This window comes from Babylonia areolata, chromosome 31 (genome assembly GCF_041734735.1).
Source record: "Babylonia areolata isolate BAREFJ2019XMU chromosome 31, ASM4173473v1, whole genome shotgun sequence".
NCBI lineage: Eukaryota > Metazoa > Mollusca > Gastropoda > Neogastropoda > Buccinidae > Babylonia > Babylonia areolata.
In genome coordinates, this window is record NC_134906.1 from 22439388 (window position 1) to 22457344 (window position 17957).

At 40.4% G+C, this 17957-nt stretch overlaps 2 protein-coding genes across 3 annotated transcripts; one reads left to right on the forward strand and one right to left on the reverse strand.

Moving 5' to 3' along the window:
- Positions 1-3029: 3029 nt before the first annotated feature.
- LOC143275896 (uncharacterized) lies at positions 3030-5883 on the reverse strand. Its single transcript, XM_076580221.1, has 2 exons — positions 5620-5883; positions 3030-3337 (listed from the first exon to the last, which is right to left on the reverse strand). Exons 1-2 carry the CDS (start codon positions 5741-5743, stop codon positions 3033-3035), a joined length of 429 nt encoding a protein of 142 aa, XP_076436336.1. The 5' UTR covers positions 5744-5883; the 3' UTR covers positions 3030-3032.
- A 61-nt stretch (positions 5884-5944) lies between these two features.
- Positions 5945-13256, forward strand: LOC143276026 (von Hippel-Lindau disease tumor suppressor-like). Of its 2 annotated transcripts, XM_076580412.1 has the most exons (5): positions 5945-6190; positions 7778-7943; positions 9152-9222; positions 9949-10219; positions 11542-13256. In XM_076580412.1, exons 3-5 carry the CDS (start codon positions 9178-9180, stop codon positions 11697-11699), a joined length of 474 nt encoding a protein of 157 aa, XP_076436527.1. In that variant the 5' UTR covers positions 5945-6190; positions 7778-7943; positions 9152-9177; the 3' UTR covers positions 11700-13256. The 2 variants fall into 2 exon arrangements, with proteins under 2 accessions (XP_076436527.1, XP_076436526.1); XM_076580411.1 differs by lacking the exon at positions 7778-7943.
- Positions 13257-17957: the final 4701 nt, after the last annotated feature.

The following is a 17957-nucleotide window of genomic DNA, read 5'->3' on the forward strand; positions in this document are numbered from 1 at the left end:
CTCTCTCTCTCTCTTTGTGTGTGTGTGTGTGTGTGTGTGTGTGTGTGTGTGTGTGTGTGTGTGTGTGAAAACAATTAAAAAAAAAAAAGAATCGAAAACAGAACAATCCATGCAAACACTGTCGCATAACCCCACCCCTCAAAACCATATGCCTTAAATAAATCATACGATTAATTAATATCTTTTTTACCTGTTTATATGTTGCTAATCGCATTACATTGTATTGCTTATTAATGCTTAATCATACCGATTCAAATCTTTGTTTATTAGTCAAGTTCGCTTACTGTTATCATTAGCATTTCGTTCTAAGTATGTTTTATTGTAATCTCATTTTTTAAGCAAAATTTCACGAATTATAATTATCCAACACACACGCACGCACACACGCGCGCGCGCGCGCGCACGCATGCACGCACGCGCGCACACACACACACACACATGACAGTTACTTTTCCCTCACCAGTAGCCGTCTTTTCCCCCCTATCTTTGTCAAATAACACTTTTGGCTGAAAGACGCTAAACTGAAGAAGAAGACAACAACAACAACAACAACAACACACACACACACACACATACACACACACACACACACACACACACGTGTGTGTACGGGGAGTATTGACACGGGGGAGTATCGACACGCTCCCGATGGATCAAGGTGGAACATTTCTAAGTTGCCTTGAAGTTTGGTGCAAGTCTTGATGACTTCTCTCATGTGACGACAGCGGAATTCAGGAGAGTTCAGAAGATCCCAGGGTTGAACAAACATCAACCTTCGCAGAACTACATCCTGTAGCAATGGATGTTCAATTTGATTTGTAACCTTTGCCTGAAGTCAGCTGCTCAGTCAGATAACAAAGATGGCACTATTCCGCATAATTTTCCTGCAAAATATGGCTCCAAATGGAGTCGAGATTCTCCATCAATAGTTTTAAAAACTCAGTCTTGCTAGGAATGTTTTCAAACCGACTCCATCCCCACCTTCTACCATCACCTCACACACACACACACACACACACACACACACACACACATACACACACATGTGAACAAATACAATAGATTAATACACACAAGCACGCACGCATATGCATGCGCGCACACACAGACATGCATGCATGCACGCAGACGGAAAGACAGAGAGTGAAGATGAGACAGGCAGAGAAAGAGAGACTGAGAGAGAGAGAGGGGACCTATGTAGATAGTAGTCAGAGTTTTTGTCTTCAAAAAAAAGACCCACGATGTAGAGATAGGGGAGCACAACTACGCTGACTCATGTTGAAATAAGTAAGAAAATAACAATAAAGGGAGGCAGCTCTCTCCAATTACGAGATACAGTTTCAGTTTCAGTTTCAGTAGCTCAGGAGGCGTCACTGCGTTCGGACAAATCCATATACGCTACACCACATCTGCCAAGCAGATGCCTGACCAGCAGCGTAACCCAACGCGCTTAGTCAGGCCTTGAGGAAAAAAAAAAACAACAAAAAAAAAAGGTGAATAAATGATAGATAAGCTTGCACAAAGAAATAAATAAATATAGTTATAGATATAGTTACGAGATACACAACTTCCAAGTCAATGCCTCTTGTGCCACTGATTCAGCTAGCACACAGGTAAATAAACGGTACGGAGGAACAATCCCAGACACTTCCTTAAAAAAAGAATAAGTCCCAGGGCTGTTTTATACTGACTATTTGACATGATACGCACACAGCAGCAGTTAGAAAAGAAATGTGCAAACACAAATTCGCTTTTGTTCAAGACTGGCACAGCCTGTTTTAGTCCTGAAAGATGCTACACAGAATTAACAGTCAATACAGGACAAACACGCGGTTACCTCGATGGATTTTTCTGCTCAAGAATGAAGAACAGTCAGGCTAAGAGAGTCAAGGATTAAACAACAATAAAGGGTAGTAAGAAAATAGCACACGATAAAAGCTGTCATGGAAGATGGGACTGCGGCAAAAACGCGAAAAACAAAACCACTTGTGCAAACTTCTTTCATTCATCCACTGAACTTTGCAAAATTAGAACAGTAGTAGACATTGCACATTACCACAGTGTCAAATTTGACCTTGTTTTATTCAAAGGATTGTTATTTTCCCTTCTTCTTCCCCCCCTCCCCATTTTTTTTGTTTTGTTTTTGTTTGTTTGTTTTCTTTTCCTTTTTTTCTTCTTTTCACATTCTGCATCATTTTACACCCATACTATTCAGAAAGATACACACATGCAGAATTGGGGACCCCTGGGCAGGCATAGTCCACATTTAGAAGCAAGTGGTAGTTGGTTGCTAGTCTTTTGGAGATGGCAAAAATAATGAAAATTCAGTTTACATGAAAAGCATCAATGACGACAGAGTTAAATCCCTAGAAGAAAAAAAAAGTATGAAGACAAGAGGGCATACAGCCAATAAAAAAAGAAACACCACTGAAATATGGCAACTTCTTCTTCTTCTCTTCTTCTTCTGCGTTCATGGGCTGCAACTCCCACGTTCACTCGTATGCACACGAGTGGGCTTTTACGTGTATGACCGTTTTTACCCCGCCATGTAGGCAGCCATACTCCGTTTTCGGGGGTGTGCATGCTGGGTATGTTCTTGTTTCCATAACCCACCGAACGCTGACATGGATTACAGGATCTTTAACGTGCGTATTTGATCTTCTGCTTGCATATACACACGAAGGGGGTTCAGACACTAGCAGGTCAGCACATATGTTGACCTGGGAGATCGTAAAAGTCTCCACCCTTTACCCACCAGGCGCCATCACCGTGATTCGAACCCGGGACCCTCAGATTGACAGTCCAACGCTTTAACCACTCGGCTATTGCGCCCGTCATGGCAACATACCCTATCTGGGTCAGACGCAGGTTAAGCCAGCCCAAATTTCACACGGATATATTGGCTGTGATTGGAATGGAATAAATCATCATTACAACAAGACGCTTTCTCAATCACACAAAAGCGACGCAAAAAAAAAGAAAAAAAACAACAACAAAAAAAAAAAACAAAGAAGAAAAAAAGGCATCAATCATCATCTCTTCTTTTTATTGGACTTGGAAGCTTTCGACGCCGTTTTCTTTTGCATCAAGTGGCTGGATGACTCCTGCAAGTCCTTGATGATTTTGGACACTTCGGCCCCGAGGTCGTTCAGGTGGGTGAACCGGTTCTCCAGGTGGCCGGGCGACTCCTCCAGCAGCTCCACCTTCTCCAGCAGCTCCAGAGTTCTGTGGTAGGACCGCTGGGCCAACTCCCTCCTCTCCGCCTGAGCCAGAGAGGCCTCGGTCAGCGCTCTGTCTCCACCTTCCGCTCCTCCGTCTGGAGTCATCGGCGTCAGGTCTGTGACAGAAAGGATCATGCTTCCTGCTTCAGAGTCACTTTCTCAAGGTGGCTTCATTATTGCATCTGGACAAATCCATATACATATGTATATACGTTCAATTGTGGCAGGTCCACTTCCTTTGCGTTAGCTGTGCTTGACTATGTGTGTATACATATGTATGTGTACATAACTACATGCATGTATATGAATGTGTATTGTGTGTGCGTGTGCGTGTGTTTATGTAAGTTTGTGCCTGCCTATGTGTGCGTATGTGTTAGGGTAGCTGTTAGATACACATGTATGTTAAAATGTATGTATGCAGCGTGTGTGTTGTGTGTGTGTGTGTGTGTGTGTGTGTGTGTAGTCACATTTTGGTGTGTGTATGTAACATAGATATGATGTATTATGTTAACAAAAGCGTTTTTATAAAGCACCTAGAGCAGATTTCTGGATAGTGTGCTATATAAGTATCCATTATTATTATACGCTAGGCAGATACCATAACAGCAGCTTAGCCCAAGGCATGTCAGGCCTTCGGTATATGCATATATATTTGTGTACCTATCTCAGTGGATCTCTCCTGCAGAGTTTTGCGAGAGGACAACACATATGTTGCCACAGATTCTTTTTCAGTGCACCAAGTACATGCTGCACAACAGACCTTGGTTTACCATCTCATCTGAATGATCTGACACTCATTTTCCAGTCAAACTTGGGAGACAAGGCAAGACTGGGATTCAAACCCAGACCCTCACAGATACTTTATTTGCAGCTAAGCATCTTAACCATTCTGCTACTGTCCTTGCTGAGGCTACCTCAAACATGGTCATGCTTACTCTGACCAAGGTGAAATTTTCAGCAGACAAACAGATGGGCCACTGCTGATGCTATGTGCATAGGAGATGCATTAAAGTACCAGTGAAATACATAAATACAATCAAAATAAAAGTATTTCTTCTTCTTCTTCTGCCTTGGCCTACAAATCTCTCACTGATTTTGTTTTTTTTTAAGTGGATTTTTTTTTGTGTGTGTGGCCATTTTTACTCCATCAATCGAACTTAATAATCAATTTCCTGCCTATGAGTGAGACATCATATCTATGCCATCATCTGAGGGAAAAGTTTCAGTTTCATACGGGTGTCACAACATGTGAACTGATCCATATAATATATATGCTACACAACATCTGCTGTTTTATTTATTTATTTATTTATTTTTTACATTTATAGTTGACTTCATCACGTTTTTGCGCCTTATACATACTGTTATTATTAGTAGTAGTTCTTTTTTTAAAATATGTATTTATCTATTATTTATATACTTTTTTTGTTCTTCCTCAAGGCCTGACTAAACGCGTTGGGTTACGCTGCTGGTCAGGCATCTGCTTGACAGATGTGGTGTAGCATATATGGATTTGTCCAAACGCAGTGACGCCTCCTTGAGCTAATGAAACTGAAACTGCTGTTGAACAAACCAAAACATAAATAATCAAAAGTCCCAAAACAAAATGGAGAGAGAGAGAGAGAGAGAGAGAGAGAGAGAGAGAGACAGCTGAAACAGAGACAGAGAGAGAGAGCGAGTGAACAAGAGAGACAGAGACAGAGAAAAGAAAAAGATGCCTGACAGCACTTGGAATTTCATTAATAGGTTTTTGAAGAACAACAGCAACTGAGAAATTAAATGAAATTATTTGACAAAATAAATAAAGTGAATACATAAAAATAATCATTGTAAGGTGAAAGATGCATATATATCTAAAGTGCATGCATGCACGCACACACACCCGCACACACACACACACACACACACACACACACTGCGCATGCAACAACTTCCAGTCTCACTGACACACAACCCTCAGTCCACAAACATGTACCCTGGCTTTACTCTAATTGGGGAAAAAACAATACAGAAATACATTATCTGAAATAAATTGACATTTCACTTCTAGTCTCTTGTGGTACTGCTCACCAGGTTTAGCCACAAACTTTATCTCACTTCTTAGCCCCTCCCCTCCTCCCCTTTGCAACTTTCATTTCTTGGCCTGGTCATACACTCTAGAATTCACTAGAATGAGATGTTAGTGTCTATGGTCTGGTCTGGCTTAAAAGTTCGAGACAGAACTGATAATCAGTCATCCTAATGTGTGTGTGTGTGTGTGTGTGTGTGTGTGTGTGTGTGTGTGTGTGTGTGTGTGTGTGTGATTTTAGCATCCTAAATTCCGCTAAAAATGAGACATTACCCACCGAAAGTGTATGTTAAGTATCTATCAATTATACATAAATTGCTTGTTATTCACCTGACAGATCAATGGACTGCCCAGTAAGAAATACCACGTCGTTATCGTCTGCACCAGCGATGTCAGCAAGCATCTGTTGACCAGTCGGTGGTTTAGGTCGCTCTGGAAGTCGAGTTGGTGGCATTGTGTACTGATGTCAATGGAATACAGATGAAAACAGGAATTATTTGAACGCAACGTCGATGCTGATGTAGATAATAGTCGATATTCTTTTCGTGTCGTGTTTATTCTTTACTGAAATTACTCCCGAGGTGCAATGACGCCGAGTTATGTCCCTTTAGCGGTATACGAGGTTGTGATTGGTTGAAAATTGGGAGGTATTGGGTCAAGTTTGTCAGATCGGAAGTGGCAGGAGTAGGTGGCTTATTTTCTCTTCTGAGTCAATGGTTGATTTCGAGGAGTTCCACACAAAGTATATATATAAATATATATTTAATTGTGAATATTGAGTGCAACAACTGCAGGTGATTAACTTCTCAGAAAGGTTGCCAATACTGTGCAACGAGGTATGTGTTGGTGGGTGCACGGTGAGCCACCAGCTCAGCTGTTCGGGCAACGTTGAATGATAAAGGTACGCTTGTTGATTAAATTTGATATAAATTATACAGTATTTGTTAATACTTCCTGAATGCTTGTTACAATATCAGTTGGTGTACTTTTGGGAGAGACTAAAAAATGGTTTTGTACAAAATCAACACTGGTTTGGGCACAGACAGTGAGACACATCTGGGGAAATGACTCGTGTAATGGTTTGGGGGAACTCGTCATTTTCATTCACTGCGAAACAAAATGGAAAAACAGTTAGGGAAGAGAATGCTGCCTACAAAGTCACAACCTCCAGCCTAACGATGGAAGTTGAAGCTATGACACATGCCCTCCAGTCTCCAGTAGCTATCGTCCATCCATACGCCCGGAAACCAACATGCCATGATTCTAACAGACTCAATGAACAACATACAGAGAATTATAAACGGAATGGGAAGCCCAGAGTGGCATAAGGCAATGCGCAACTTTCAGATTAAAAAACTCACATGGTCATACTGCCCGGGACATGCAGGTGTTAAGGGAAATGAGCGAGCTGACAGACTTGCTGGTAACGAAACACCAATGAACGGCCTACATCTAGAAAAATCGGAAATCCTCAGAAAAGTCAAAGAATATCAAAAAGAACAGGTACAAGGCCATCACACCATCGATCGCCTCAAAGAAATAAAAGCAGAGAGAGGGAGTGGCCGTAAGTCTAACATGAAAGGTAGAGCACGATGCTTTGCAAATCAAACAAATATCGGCATCATTTCCAAACCAACATTGCGAAAATTTCTTCAAAACGGAACAGAGTCTCTGTGGGCTTTTCCAAATACAATAGACTGAGCAACACACTAGACGCCACGTTCTTGGCATCAGAGATCTTTTCCCATCCCTCTTGCGGCCAATCAGTGGCAGCCTCTGTGCGTGTGTGTATGTGTGTGTTTGTGTGCATGTGTGGGTCTGTATTTTTGAGTGCGTTTGTGCATGCGCGAGAGTGTAAGTGTACACAAGTGTCAGTAGAGTTATGTGCACGTGCTTGTGTGTGTGTGTGTGTGTGTGTGAGGGGGAGGTGGAGGTGTGGGGGGAGGTGGGGTAGAGGATGAGGTATGTGAGTGTATGCATGCCTACACTGTGGGAGCAACAGGATATTGGAATGTATATAATATATATATATATCTTTGTATATATGTGTGTGGAGATATGGGCATATGTGTGTGTGCTTGTACAAGTAAGTGTTCATCTGTGTGTGTGTGTGTGTGTGTATGCCGTGGAAGCTGCGATACGTAGACTAGAAATGAGTGTGTGGAGGAGGGGGGTAGAGGAGGTGCAGGGTAATGTGTGTGGTGTGTGTGTGTGTGTTGGAGCTCATGTACGTTTATATGTATTTGACTGTGCTTTCATATCTGTGAAACTGCATGTTCGGTGCATATCTGTTATGCATGTGTGGGTGTATATGTGAATGTGTGTCTTCATGTTTTACGTCTATTCATTGTTATCTTTTTTTTTTCTTTTTTTTTTTACTACTACCTCTTTTTTTTTTTCTTTTTTTTTTACATTATAGTTATTATTAATTAATTTATTTATTTGTGTAAGCTTATCTATTATTTATTCACCTTTTTTTTCCCTCAAGGCCTGACTAAGCGCGTTGGGTTATGCTGCTGGTCAGGCATCTGCTTGGCAGATGTGGTGTAGCGTATATGGATTTGTCCGAATGCAGTGACGCCTCCTTGAGCTACTGAAACTGAAACTCGTCATTTTCGATGTACATCTGTCCTTCAGTGCCGCTCAGTCATTCAGTGAGTTGGTCAGTTTTAAAAGTGATGTTTTCTTGAGAGAAGAGAGCAATTTCACACGATACACATTAGAACAAAAAATGATGACCAGTGTTAAACAGTTGGAACTCCAGATTGAACTTGAACTTGAACTGGAATCAGACGTTTTAGGCCTGTGAAGGCCTGTTCGTCGTTCAACTGGATACAGTATACCAGCATGCGTGGCCTAATGATAGCATACTGGATCATATATGGTTGGAGAGTTGGCCCAATGAGCGTCTAACCTAGTCTTGAAAGATAACATGGTTGCTATTACATATTAGAAAAAAAGAAGAAAAAAAAAGACCAGTGTCATACAGTTGGAACTCCAATTCATTAATATAGTAGCTAAAAAAAAAAAAAAAAAAAAAAAAAAAAAAAAAAGCACACAACTACTAAGTATGTTTAGTTACTGTGCAAGAATAAAGGTGAAGGATATGGCATGGCAGTGACTTGAAATTAAATGCCGATAATGGTCAACTGGTTGACCCTGGGCATCATCCAGAAGAAGAAGAAAAAAAAGAAAAAGAAAATTGTTTGTGGTTTTCACTCTCATTGTTTTATTTGTTTTGCTTCGACAATTATTATATAATATCAGGTTAAAATATCAGCTGATGAATATATATATATATATATATATATTATCACATTATATTGTCTCAATGTCTGTAGATTTGTTGATTCCTAGAGACACCGCATGATTGAAACAAAGTGTTTTTTTAAAAAAATGTGATCAGTGTATTAAAGTTGAATCAGTATTAAAGTCAATCAGTGGGAAATGACATGATTTCCAGGTGATTTGTTTGGTTTTATGGCAGAATGTGTGTTGTGGGAGGGTGGGATTAACCCCCAGAGGACAAGACTTAAAAGAGACCATTGATCTGTCTCAGTCAAAGTGATGTTTTTATGATTTTATATGATTAATTTATTTTTTTTTAGTCAGTAGAGTTGCAGGATACATCACTGGAAAGTTGCATGGGTAATCTTTGTATAGCTGGAACAGATGTAGTTTTGGGACAGAACAAGGCTTTTGGTGGTGAAATAAAAGTTATTAATGTGGTAAAATAAAAGTTATTAATCATTAAAGTGTGTTTGACTTTGAGGCACATTTTGCAGTACTCGGAGCAAACAGATGTTTTATCATGGTTTTTACATGTATTGAAAATATTTTGCTGTCATGGTATCCCGAACAGACCTTCCTTACCTGAGAACTGACAGAATGTACTCTGCCGAGAGTGAAAGGCTGTGCTCTGGTCGCTCAAGGGTACGTATACAGTACTACACTGAATATGTTTTGGGTGAGACATAGTGCCAACTTTCCATGATATTCTCAGATTTTCCACAAACAAAAATTGACTATTTTGTTTTTTCAGTAGCCACAGTATGAATTGCTGATTAAAAAAAAAAAAAAAATGTATGATTAACATTCTGTGTTCTAAATTGGAAGAAAAATGGCTATGTCTGTTTTAGTGAACATTTGTGTTTTATTTCAATTATTTTTATTATTATTATATTTTTGATGGAGATCCATTGAGTAAAAGAAATGGATTATTTTAAGCATTTCTTGGTGGTTATTTTTGTGGTTCAGGTTTTATAATTTTGGAAAATGAGTGATATTCTGAACGACCCTTGAATCATTTTGAGTTGTTTGTTACTGTTATTAAACTTAAAGACAAAATGTCACAAAACTCAGAAATGTGAAAATGTTTACAATGACAGTAATTTCTCAATTACAACAATTTGTGTGTGTGTGTGTGTGTGTGTGTGTGTGTGTGTGTGTGTGTGCAGTTGTGTGTGTCACTGTGTGCGTCTCATTTTATTGTCAGATGATATAAAGATCATTACACTAGGTTCTTCTGGATAATTGCTTTTGTGTATTACTATGAGTGATAGTATGACAGTATTAGCATGCTGTACATATATAACAAAGATGAAAAGAAAAAAAACCCAGCTTTTTAAACTTTTGCAGTCGTTATGATTCACCTTCCAGAATGATGCATTCATTCGCTTTCTGAATGTATCCCCGAGAAGAGCCAGTGTGTTCTGGATCAACTTTACAGGGAGCCTCACCTTCTACAGTACACTGGGACCTGGCGAGTTCTTGGACGTCAACACGTTTGAAGGCCACCCTTGGTTGGTGGAGGATGGCGACTCGGGGGACAAACTGGTGGTGAACGGGTGTGACTATTTCTGGCCAGCGGCCTACAACCCTAGAGATGGATGGCCGCCACAGAGGATAGAGGCCAAGATTTACATTCCAGGTATAATCACACACACACACACACAAACAAACAAATGGTAACACGTAATTTAACACATGGCATGACGGGCGCAATAGCCGAGTGGTTAAAGCGTTGGACTTTCAATCTGAGGGACCTGGGTTCGAATCACGGTGACGGCGCCTGGTGGGTAAAGGGTGGAGATTTTTACGATCTCCCAGGTCAACATATGTGCAGACCTGCTAGTGCCTGAACCCCCTTCGTGTGTAAACGCATGCAGAAGATCAAATACGCACATTAAAGATCCTGTAATCCATGTCAGCGTTCGGTGGGTTATGGAAGCAAGAACATACCCAGCATGCACACCCCCGAAAGCGGAGTATGGCTGCCTACATGGCAGGGTAAAAACTGTCATGCACGTAAAAGCCGACTCGTGTACATCATTACATGTGAGTGAACGTGGGAGTTGCAGCCCACGAACGCAGAAGAAGAAGAAGAAGACGACATGGCATTTTTGTCTTAAACTGTTTTTGGGAAGAAAGGAGGGGAGGGAGGTGGGGGAGGGGGTGGTGGTGGTGGTGGTGGTGAAGAGATGAGAAAGAGAGAGGGGTGGAGGGGAAGATAGATCTGAAACCAGGCATTCAGACATTGTAAAGTAAATCAGTCTTTGGCAGTCTTTCAAGGAAACAAATAGATCTACAAGTATGATTACAATGGACTTCTGGTGCTTAAGTAAGAATGAGTATGGATAACAGTAAATAGATGAAGAATATTCATATTATTATTAGCGGAGCAGTTTCTCCTTTTTTCTTTTTTTGTCTTTCCTTTTCTTTGTGTGTATACGCTTGCAGAATATCAAATACGCACGTTAAACTTAAAGATCCTGTAATCCATGTCAGTGTTTGGTGGGTTATGGAAACAAGAACATACCCAGCATGCACCCCCTGAAAATGAAGTTTGACTTCCTGCATGGTGGGGCTAAAATGGTCATACGCGTAAAAGCCCACTTGTACATATGAGTGGACATGGGAGTTGCAGCCCACAAATACACACAAAAAAAGAAAAGAGAAAAAAAACCCACAAAAAACAGTGTTGCAGCCTTTGGCGCTAGTTGGCCTTTGGTGACCATCCTAATGCTGACTGTCCTAAAGCCCTCTTGGCTGAGACTGGCGAGACAGTGGGGATGTAACTTGGCCAAGATACTCTCCACTTTTAACCAAATCCTAGCTCAGATATTGGGAGAGCAGTTGCCTTTTTTGCTGTTCTAGTGGTCATAGTCAGACATAAATTATAGTACATAAGCACACATACATGTATACAAATTTCTGGACAGTAATGTGAAGCTTGTGTGCACTGTGTTTCAGTCTACGGTCTGCAGGAGCGATGCCTTCAGGTGGTGAGAGATATGTTATCTCCTGATCAGGTGGAGGGAGTGGAAGTTCCTCTCATCCTCAGACGAGAAATTCGGCAAGCCATAGATGCCAAACTCAGCAGGTCCCGTCCCTCTGACCGTCCATCTTAGCTGTCCAGTCAAAACGCAGAAGATGGACACTGTTGTAAGCATCAGAGGGAAAAAAAGGTCAAACATGGAGGTCCATGTTGAATGGCTCCAGCAGACAACAGAAGGTGTGCCCCACAGGACTGAAGTTTGTTTGTGGAAGAAGTTCGTTTAAATCAGACCACAGCAGTGTTTTATTGGAAGCAGCTTCTAACCTTCACTGTTAGTCATGGGTCTAGTATATAACTCATTTTTGTCTTAAAAAATATCAAGTCCACTTTTTACTAGATTTTTCTGTCTTTCTCATATTTTATATTGGAATTCCGTTTTCGCACATTTTCAGTTCTCTCAGTCAGTAAATGAGTTAGCACATCTTGCAAATAGCACTTCCAGTCTTGATCATTCCAGCACAGAGCGTGGTGGTCTGTGGATGAACAGAGTTGTTGAACTGGGGAACTGACTGAGAAAAGGTCAGGCTGGAGAAGAGTCAGAGAAGAAGTAATGATAAACAGTTCATGGTCACAGTGAATACTCCAATAAGAAAAGAAACTTCACAGACGTACAGCTTGAAATGGACGATGATCTGAAGAGCACATACAATTGCAAGAGATTGAAAAAAGAAAGAAAGAAAAGAAAAGCATGTGAGAATTAAGGGCAGCAAAAGTGCAGATAGCTTCTGTCCATATTGGACTAGTAGAAATTGGATTCCTTTTATTTATTTTGTCACACATCTTGGGGACAGATTTCCTCAAGGTACAGTTGTCAAACGAACTACAGAATCCTTTCGGACCAAAGAGAAAAGCAGTGTTTTGCTGAATGGACAGTGTACATGTCTTGTCACATGGAGTCTTTCTCTTCAAAACAGACTTGTGCCTTGTAGATTTTAACAATTATTTCTTTGACATGTCAGTGTTCTTTTGATTAACAATCAAAAACAGTTTCCAGAATTTATGCGTATGTTTCTTAGAGAAGTTGGCGTAAAAGGCAGTTTTAAAACTTTTCTCTTTGAAAAAAAAGAGAAAAAAGTTTTGGAATGAACAGAAGACAATAAGGTTGTTTGCACTGATTTTTCAGTGTTGGTGTGCGTGTGTGTGTGTGTGCATGTTTGAATGTGTTTTTGTATGTGAGAGATATGGCATTGGTTAGAGAGAGCATAGATAAGTGAATGCATTTAAGCATGTGTGTGTATATGTGTGTAAAAGTTTTGTCTGTATTGGCATCGTTGATATATAGCCTATATCATTTGGTTTTATTCAAACAAGGTGGAATTCTATTGCTCAGAATGTGATAAAAGATAACTTGTGTATCTATGTGCAACAACACTTGTTTGTTGGAAGTCATTTGACAAACTCAGTTATGGACCATGTATATGTGCAACAACACTTGTTTGTTGGAAGACATTTGCCAAACTGTCAATTGCGGACTATGTATGTATCTTTTAGTTGTTGTTGTTTTTTTTAATCTTGTGAAGTAAGTGTTTTTAAAATTTGCCATGTTTTAAGATCCAAGCCAGGGGGATTGTGGTTCATGCATGATGGGGTTCAGATATTCATGTTTGATTAAATAAAAATACTGACAGGATTTCAAATCTTCTTCTTCGTCGTCATTTGTGAGCTGCTACTCCCACGTTCACTTGTATGTACATGAGTGGGCTTTTACATGTATGACTGTTTTTACCCTGCCATGTAGGCAGCCATACTACATTTTTCATGGGTGCGCATGCTGGGTATATTCTTGTTACTATAATCCATCAAACGCTGACATGGATTACAGGATCTTTAATGTGCGTATTTGATCTTCTGCTTCCATATACACATGAAGGGGGTTCAGGCACTGGCAGGTCTGCACGTTGGCCTGGGAGATTGGAAAAATCTCCACCCTTTACCCACCAGGCGCCGTTACCAAGATTCGAACCCGGGATTTCAAATAAGTCACTGAACCCAAACTGATCCCTGTTTTAATAGTGTGGAAACATGCATGCATGCGTGTGTGTGATGTGTGCGTGTGTGTGTGTGTGTGTGTGTGTGCATATTTCAGCTACTTGTACTTTCTTGTTGAACCCACAAGGGCAGAGAAAGGCAGGCTGAGTGAGTGACAAACACCTGGTGCAGAGGCCTCCAGGCAGACAACAACATGTGAGGCCCTACCTTGGAGCCAGGTAGAGGCAAAAGGACCAGGAAGGTCATTTGTTGGTGGCCTATACCCCAGGAGAGTGGTGAAAGACCTAAATAAGAATTATTTCAGTTTAGAATTCTTTACTGTTACCACCCGTAGAATCGATGCAGGCAAACAATGTTCAGACTGAATGTTAAACATAGTCTAACGTCATTTAAATGTTAAAACAAAATGGATCACAATATCGTTTAAAATCGAATTATCCATTACAAAAACTTAAAAGTTTGGCAAGTTCAAAGTAATCAACAGCATGTATGCATTAAACCTGTCAAAAGTGCACCACCTGCACTCTGCCATTATCAATTGAAAAGCAGTGGGTTAAAAAGCAATCAGTCTTTTTCCACGCTTGAATGGTACAAGTGGCTTTTAAAGCTATATTTTAATTTTGATGCTCTTGCCCTTTGTCCCAATTTTGGCTGGAAAATCAAACTGAGCGTATTGTCATTTGGATGAGACGATAGACCCGAGGTCCCATGTGGAGCACACACTTGGTGCACTGGAAAAGAACCTCTGGCATAATGATGCATGTAAAAGAAATCCACTCTGATAGGTGCACAAATATAATTATAAGCATGCACTCAAGGCCTGACAAAGCGTGATGGTTTTTGCTGCTGGTCAGGCATCAGCCTAGCAGATGTGTATTTTATAGGGATTTGTCCGAACGCAGCGATGCCTTGTGGAGAAACTGAAACTGATTAAAATAAAATAGCCAAAACCAAGAACTGAAACTCATTTGTCACCACAGTATGCAATGTATCTTTATTTCCCAGTCATACATGGTAGCCTGGATAATCAGAATGTTTTTTCTTCACATGTTGCTTGATTCTTGAAGGGTACACACACACACACACACACACACACACATTCTTACAACCATGAACATTCATAACATTTAATGGACAACACTGTGTGTGTGTGTGTGATTACAAATGTAAACACAAAAACATAAAGACAAGAGAGAAAGAGGTGAATATGAACAACTCCACAACATTGGTGTTCTTATCTAAAACAAACAAAACAAAAAAAGTCTTTGTAAAGACCCAGTGTAAATAGAACTTTTCAAGGGCTCATGAAAGTTATGTGGAACTTTCTTTTTTCACATGTCACTTCATTCTTACAGGGGACCATGCACAAAATTTAACACAACCACGAACATAGACATTTTGATATGGTGGCTGGTAAAAATTCATAAATTATGATAGATTGAATATGTACATTAACAAATAGTAAAGAGTGGCAACTCTCTCCATTCACAAGGTACACAACTTCAAGTCAGTGCTGCTTACGCTACTGATTCAGCTAGCACGCAGGTAAATAAACTGTACATTGGAACAAACCCAGACTTAATGGAGACAGTTACCACTCTTTACTATTTGTTAATCATTTCATCTCCTGGCCTCATTGTTTGTTAATTTCCAGTTGAATATGTACATGTTAAAGGGTCTTGGGCACATGTGAGAACTGCTGCCGTTGACTCAGTGCGGACCGATCTGGATAGACCTTTAGTTGGAAGACAGACTGGAAACTCTCAAGGAAAGAAACTTCCATCATCTGAGCAGCTTGGCTAACATCTGTGTCACCCAGCAGTGATAAAGGCTTTACCGTCTCTTCACAGGCTACCTGTCCAGTATAGAAACAACCGCAAACTTGCGTCTTATCTTTTTGCCCCATCTATTTCTGCCACCATTGTTCTCAACAGCTTGTGAGAATGGGGGGAAAAAAAAAGAAGAAAAACCAAGCTAAGTTGAGACCCCTCCATCCATCACAATGCAAAAGTGAATACTTTTATTTTCATTGTCCGAATGCAGTGATGCCTCCATGAGAAACTAAAAGTGATAAAATAAAATAGCCAAAACCAAAACCGAAAAATTTCATTTTCCATAACTTTCAAGAGCCCTTGTGAAGTTTCTGTATCCACAGAGTCTTTACAAAGACTCATTCAAACAGTAGAAACCACTGCCCCATCCCATTATCATTGTGCATGCTACTTCTTGTGTGTGTGTGTGTGTGTGTGTGTTTACCCATTTTTGTAGACATGATCCATATGTACATCCCATCCCATCATTTCCACTGATAATCGTCTGTTTCCCATCCCCTCCATCAGAACAAGGTCCTTTGTGTCAGCATTATGTCATCTTTTCATGGCCCAGCTGTCTGGAACCAACTCCCTGTGCAGATCAGGAACTCTTCTTCTTCCACTTCATTCAAGTCTTTCCTGAAACCCTGTTAGTTTGAACTACAGTAGAAACCACTGCTCCATCCCATTATCATTGTGTAGGCTAATTCTTGTCAGTGAGAGAGACAGAGAGTGTGTGTGTGTGTGTGTGTGTTTACCCATTTTTTTTGTAAAGCGCTTAGAGTCCTATTTAGAGAATAGGCACAATATATATTCACATTGTTATTATTATCATTATCATCATCATCATTATTACTATGTCATGTATTTGCCAGCAGCAAGCTCTTCATTGAACTGAGGTTGGAAAGGGAGGGAGGAGAGGCATCCGCACAGAAGCGTTGTGATGGATGGAGGGGGTTTGAGCTTGGTTTTTCTTTTTTCCCCATTCTCACAAGCTATTGAGAAGGATGGTGGCAGAACGGTCAAGACGCTTACCTGCCAATACAGTGTTCGTGAAGGTCGGAGTTCGATTCCCGCTGTCAGTCGCATTTTCTCCCATGTTTGACTGGAAAATCAAACTGAGCGTCTGGTCGTTCGGATGAGATGATGAACTGAAGTATCATGTGCAGCACGCACTTGACTCGCTGAAAAAGAACCCGTGGCAACAAAAGTGTTGTCCCCTGGCAAAATTCTGCAGCAGGCATCCACTCTGATAGGTACACAAATATATATATGCATGCACTCAATTCTTTTAAAATGATCTTTTGGTTGCCAAAAAGCCTGGGTGGTCTTGCCTCCTTTGGTTGCATGCAGGTGGTTGTGGAACCAGTTGCCTGAAATTCTAGCTGAGACGTTGATTGCTCATTCCTTTCAACCCATCTTCAAGATACAAAGAAAGTGAACCCTTGGGAGTGTGGAGGACAATAACAACTAATACACATTGAACCAGAGCTTCAGTCCAACAGCGTCAAATGAAAGAAGCACACACACACACACACACACACACACACACAAAAAGAACCATGCCAAAAATAAACATTTAAAACATGAATAATAGTTTACAAAGAAACCAGATCAAAGTTCAGCATTCTGACACACATGTATGTTCCAGTTGTAAGGGCAAGATACACTCTCATTCCAGGTTACAAGAATTTACTCAATTTCTGGTTCTGTTTTCTTCCCAGCACAAAATAAACCACTAAAACCAAATATTGTTGAATGTGATCAATATAAACTGACGATTCCAACACTGATCATCACCCACCCTTCTGCCCAGTTCAAGACACACCAACACAGAGATATATGACTGTCAGTTATAACCAACAATCTGGAATCTGATTTTTCAGAAGTGAGTCTTGCCCAAGTTACATCCCCACTCTCTTGACTAACAGGGCTCAGGACAGATGGTTCCCAAAGACCAACTAGCCCCCAAAGCTGCAGCACTAAAAAAAACCCCAGTGCAATCTTGATTCAGTCCTAGTTCGAAAGTCATAGTCCTTCACAGCAGCCCTGAGATGGCCTAAACGGTCGGCTGGGCTCTAAACAACATGAATTGAATTGTCCTTCACAGAAGACAAAGCTGCCAATGAATTCCCACTGTAGTGGAGAAAATGTTGATCACACAGCTCTAAATCTGCTGTTGGACCATCTGTAAGCTTATGTCAGTCTCTGACATTGACAAAGTGTCTAAGCTATACCATTGAAAGCACACTTCAAGATGGATTATATTCCCTCCAGCTAGTGTCTTATAACTGTCAACAACTGAACAAGCAACAAATACGTATTTTGTTCATTCCATGTTCAGATTTACCTTTTGTGCACAAAAGATGTTGGAAGAAAGAGAAATATTTTCTGATCTTCTGTATTACACAATGTGGATGGAACTATATATACACATGAACTGAGACAACACAAAGAGTGAGCATATATATATATATATATATATGTATATATATATATATATATATATATATGTGTGTGTGTGTGTGTGT

What these genes read in the sequence shown, in the direction of transcription:
- LOC143276026 (XM_076580412.1), top strand. Translation starts at nt 9,178, where the DNA reads ATGTACTCTGCCGAGAGTGAAAGGCTGTGCTCTGGTCGCTCAAGG. An exon ending in TGTGCTCTGGTCGCTCAAGG is followed by an intron (nt 9,223 to 9,948) that starts GTACGTATACAG and finishes TTCACCTTCCAG; the next exon opens with AATGATGCATTCATTCGCTT. An exon ending in GGCCAAGATTTACATTCCAG is followed by an intron (nt 10,220 to 11,541) that starts GTATAATCACAC and finishes ACTGTGTTTCAG; the next exon opens with TCTACGGTCTGCAGGAGCGA.
- LOC143275896 (XM_076580221.1), bottom strand. Translation starts at nt 5,743, where the DNA reads ATGCCACCAACTCGACTTCCAGAGCGACCTAAACCACCGACTGGTCAA. An exon ending in GCAGTCCATTGATCTGTCAG is followed by an intron (nt 3,338 to 5,619) that starts GTGAATAACAAG and finishes TTTCTGTCACAG; the next exon opens with ACCTGACGCCGATGACTCCA.